The 5180-nt window shown below is 30.7% G+C and overlaps 2 protein-coding genes across 2 annotated transcripts; both read left to right on the top strand.

The window, feature by feature from the left end:
* The first annotated feature begins 323 nt into the window (after window positions 1-323).
* On the top strand, window positions 324-1076 carry Chro.80189 (hypothetical protein). Its single annotated transcript, XM_660693.1, has 1 exon — window positions 324-1076. One exon carries the CDS (start codon window positions 324-326, stop codon window positions 1074-1076), a length of 753 nt encoding a protein of 250 aa, XP_665785.1.
* A 1027-nt stretch (window positions 1077-2103) lies between these two features.
* Window positions 2104-4479, top strand: Chro.80188 (hexosphosphate transport). Its single annotated transcript, XM_660692.1, has 1 exon — window positions 2104-4479. The coding sequence occupies one exon, from the start codon at window positions 2104-2106 to the stop codon at window positions 4477-4479; it is 2376 nt and encodes a 791-aa protein (XP_665784.1).
* Window positions 4480-5180: the final 701 nt, after the last annotated feature.

Below are 5180 nucleotides of genomic sequence, written 5' to 3'. Positions count from 1 at the left end.
GAAAACATCATCATTAACCCAACAGCAATAAATAATAGCTAATTATTATTTATATTCATTATAATTATATTAAATAGAATGATAATATATCAGTGGTTCACTATAAATTACTGCTGAGGAGGGAATTGGTATGGAAACTGTTGACGCTGATTAGGAGGGAATTGGATTTGACTAATATTAACTCCATTGACAAGGTTCTGCGGAGGTTGGAGAGTAGTATTAATGACAACAGTTTACCAACATCAAGCAGACGGAAGATTGGCGTATTATTTAGACAGATTCCCAATAAGAATTCAGCTTCAATATTACTTGGGAATAAAAGTATGGATAAAAGTAACCAACTTAAGGATTTCTATCCTTTGCTATTGGATCCATTAAAAGGTTTGACAGGCTTAAATAGTATAATTAATATTGATTTGTACGAACTCTTGATTCTTTCCAGCTCACAAAGACTTTTACTACTTTCAAAACATGCTCCAATTTTGGATGATCTAAGTAGTAAAAGAGATGAGCGTTTCCCAATGGATAATGTAGCTAAAGAAGGGTTTGAACTACTTAAAAAGTGTTCAAGAAGCGGATGTTTGTTAAGAAAAGATACAGATATTGAAAACAAATCATTACATGTTGAAAAAAATGATTTATTAAGTGAATTATCAATTAAAAGAGTTGATTATAATAGAGCTGATAATAATGATCCACATATTAAAGTTAAAAGTAATAATACTGGTGATTACAAAGAAATGACTAAAAATACAGATGTGCTAGAGAGTAACTTGGACTCAATAATCAAAGAATATATAAAGAAAAATCCTCTTTCTTTAGGAAATGCAACAGATGAGAGTCTTACAATAGAAGAAATCACGAAAATGGTAGGGTTTTGGGGTGAGAAAGTTTCTTTTGAAGCCATAATCCCAAATGCAATCTCACGTAAGCTGACTTTGAAATCTATTGATCATAATTTAATTGAAGATTACTTATCTAGAAAGTTTGTGAATAATTATATTCAAAACGAAGTAATAGATATGGAAGACTTGAAAGATTGGACAGGAATTGAGGATATGAAAATTGAGGANTAATAATATATTTCAGGATCAGCAAAGAGACCTATTTATTAAATGCAAGATCAAGTGTTTTAAAGAGTCAGATACGACAACTATTAAACTAATTTGGTTAAATTCACTAAATGAGAGTTTTCTCCCTTTTGACTTCATTCTATTAAGAGAATACTTTTCTGAAGAAGAATTTTCAGTTTCCCAGAATTACAAACAACAAGTCTTAGCTTTAATAGAAGTAAAAACCACTAAACTACCAATTTGGCAGTTTAATATTTCGGGGAATGAGCTCCTATCTGCCAAGAAAGCTGTAGACAAATTTAAACTATTAATAATTAAGGATGCAGGCTCAAGTGAGCCACAATGGGCTCTAATTGATGACGTTGAAGGATTTATTCAAGAAAGTTGCACATTAATTAATGGAGTGTTTGAAGCAAATTTTAGTGATTTCTGTTGTTTAAATTCAAATACTTCAGGTGTATTGGACAATATGTATTAAATTGATACCCGGTTTCCCGCCTAGGCGGGAAAGTTCCACACAGAGTGAGCATATTAAAATAATATAAAAAAGTAGAGGTAATAAAAATAAGTATAAACCAATAGATTTTGATGGAATTGAGATTTGGAGGCTAAAAATCCTATATACAGTTTTTTTATAATTTGAATAAAATATCAAATACTGAGGTGTAAGGAGGGAGGAGAATAAGGCTAAGTATTATTTGACTTGGTTATTGGTTGATTTGAAATAATTTTGCTACGAATAATTATCAAGAGAAATTGAAGGGATTGAAATTTTTTAAGTTTTTGGAATTCAATTTTTTTCTTACTAAATAGATATTGGGGGGAAATTAAGAAGGATTGAAAAGCAAAAGAAAGCACCACAGAGTTTTTGTGAATGATAAATTCTGAATATAAAGCAACAACGAGAAAGAGTATGTAAATTGGCGAATTAGGACTGGTCTATGGAAAAAATTCTTGTTAATATTATTAATAAGTCAAAGTTAGTCTTTAAGGTGTTGATAATTTTCAAAGTTTAATACCTTATCAATTTATGGAGGAACTAAAACTAAATAATGCAAACAATAGTAATTATTGCGAAGAGGAGGAGATCGATTTATGCGTTAATGATGAATTGAGATTATTTGACAGATCTAACTATTTGGAAAAGTATGAGAGTTGTGATGATTCAATGTATTCAACTTCGACAGGGTTTCCTTCTTGCGATGGAAGCTCAAAGTCAAGTAGAAATTACAATAGTATAGATAATTTATGTATGTTAATGGGAAATGGAAGTAATGGTGTTATTAAGCCAGGAATAGTAATAAGACCAGGAGATGAGTGGCAGAAAATGGCTAATTTGGAAAATGTTAATATCGAAAATATTTTAAGTTCAAAAAAGAGAATGATAAATTTGAGGTATGAATGGTTCATTAGCAAGTTAATGGATTTAACAATGATGAAAAAGTTACTCCCTAGTATGTCAAAAGACGAGTATAACAAATTCTTTTTGGCTTATTTATCATATTTAGTTTTGTATTCAACAAGAAAGCCGTTTTCAGTTGTTAAGTTACAAATACAAGAAGATTTATCACTTTCTACATCTGTTTTGGGATGGATAGATACAACTTTTTTGGGTTCTTATGCATTTGGCCAATTAATAATTCCGACAATGTTTGAAAACTTTAAAGTGAATGAGTACATATGCATATCATTTATTTGTTCAGCTATTACATCATTAATATTTGGGATTTCTTATAGCTCAACTTCTCTTTTGTTATCTTGGTTTTTCAATGGTTTATTCCATGCAGGCGTATATCCAATGCTGGTTAAATATTTAATAACTTGTTTTGGAGTGAGTGAAAGAGGAAGGATTTTAGGCGTTTGGACAACAAGCCAACAAGTTGGAGCAATGGCTTCTACAGCATTTTCAGCTTCAATTTGTTTAAAGTTAGGATGGAGGTCTGTATTTTATATTCCATCAATTTTTGTTTTTCTTTTTGGAATTATAGTATTAAAGTATTTAAAGAAACCAAGGAATTTATATATTTACGATAATGTAGGAAATAAGGAATTAAACGAAAATAATATGGTTTTAGTAATGATGGAAGACTCCAATAACAACAAAGAAGTTAATAATGAGATACAGTTCAATAGAGAAAAGGAACTAGAAGCTATTGGTATAGGAAAGCCTACCAAAATAGATAGTGTTGAAAAAGAAGAAGATTATGAGGAGTTGGGAAGTATTGCAGAAGGGGCACATCAAGAAGAGATAGAAAATGGGATGACCAAGTACAGTAGCAACTTATTAGATTCAAGGAGCAATCTTTTGCTGGCTTCTTCATCTCATTTGATAAATGGAGAAGAAGAAGAAGAAGAAGAAGAAGGAGAGGCTTATTTGAATGAACTAGACAATTTAGGATTTGAGAACCATCAAATTCAAGACATGTCTGCAAATTCAAGTTCAAATAGTGGAAGCAGTAGTCAATTATTAGTGCAAAAAAGTCTTTCAGAGAAGGAAAACGACTCTAGGACTGATCTACATATGGAAGATGGAGATAAATTCATAAATGATGGCTTTGGTACATCATTAAGCATAGAAAAATCAGAATTTAGTGATCATTTAAGTTATATTTCAGAGCTCTCTCCAACAAAAAAGAATAGAAAGCAGTTAAACAATAAGGATACAACAAATAGTAGTAATGGAGATTTTACACAGGATCCAAATTTAAAAGAAAATAATGTGGAAAATAATATCTACTCTTCATTTGATATTCAAAATATGGACGATGTAGGCTTTGTAGAGAAATTAATAATATTATTAAAGATACCAAATATATTAAACATAGCAATAAGTTACTATTTCATAAAATTGATTAGATATTCAATGCTATTTTGGTTACCTTATTATTTAATACGTGAATTAAATTATGGTCCTTCAGTTGCAGGATACTCATCAATGCTATTTGATATTGGCGGTATTGCTGGTGCAATTTCTGCAGGTGCAATAGCTGATACATATTTTGGAGGAAAAAGAATTTTGGTTGCATGTTATATGTCGATATTTGTTTCCTTGAGTATATCATATTTCATGATAATCACAAAAACAGGATTAAATTTACCTATTTTATTTGGTATTGCTTTTATGGGATTCTGCGTTTCGGGCCCTGATAGTATTTTGGGTTCAACTGCAGCTCAGGATGTTTTTGATAAATCTAATATTACAACTAAATCTATTGATTCTATGGCAACAGGTATTGTTAATGGGTTGGGAGCATTTGGTGCTGTCACTCAAGGCACTCTTACTGCTTATATTAGTGAATATTATGGATGGAGTGCTCTTTTCCTTTGTTTATTACTTTTTTCCACTTTTTCATTTCTAATTTTGATTCCTGCATCTTATACTAAAGAACAAAAGTCACTAGTATAACTAGATTATATATTATTTCCCTAGCTTAATTACTATTTTGTTTCTACTCCCCCTCTGGTTATTTCCTTTTTCTTAGAGTTTACTTTCTTTATACTTTCTTCTTTCTTCCTCTCCCCCTTCTCTGCCATTCGCACACATTCATTATTATTTTTTAACACGTGTATAATTTAATAATTTATTGTCCACATGCATACATGCATGTATTACCAATTCTTTGCAAGTGTTTGCCGGTATAGGGGGAACTGGCGCCTTTTTCTTGAGAATTAAAGTGTGAATTATAATTTAGTAACAGATAAAAAGTTATAAAGAATGGAGAGTAATTTAATTTGCAGTATTAATTGTGACGGGGAGATGAAAGTTATAGATGAAGGTTTATACACAAAATTGGTAAGTTATTTTTTGGGGAATTGTAGAGAAATAAAGCTTATGAATTATGCTTTTTGAGGGAAATAAAGTGGATAAGGGAACAATTGGAAGCGTTTAGATGGGAGGTGGAGAAAAAAATGTGTGGATTTACTTTTATTATTTCAAACTATTTAAGTGTTTGGAAAAGTTTGTGAGTATTTTCACAATTACAAATTTTTTTTTCTCCCATCTACTTCTGACCAGGAAAATGTGTTCGGGAAAAACACAATGGGGGGCGGGTGGTTGTAATAAGAAAAAGTATATATAATAAATGATTACTATAGAGCAAATTCTAA

This window comes from Cryptosporidium hominis (assembly GCF_000006425.1).
Source record: "Cryptosporidium hominis TU502 chromosome 8 CHRO018081, whole genome shotgun sequence".
NCBI lineage: Eukaryota > Apicomplexa > Conoidasida > Eucoccidiorida > Cryptosporidiidae > Cryptosporidium > Cryptosporidium hominis.
This window is presented reverse-complemented; position numbering and strand designations above follow the sequence as displayed.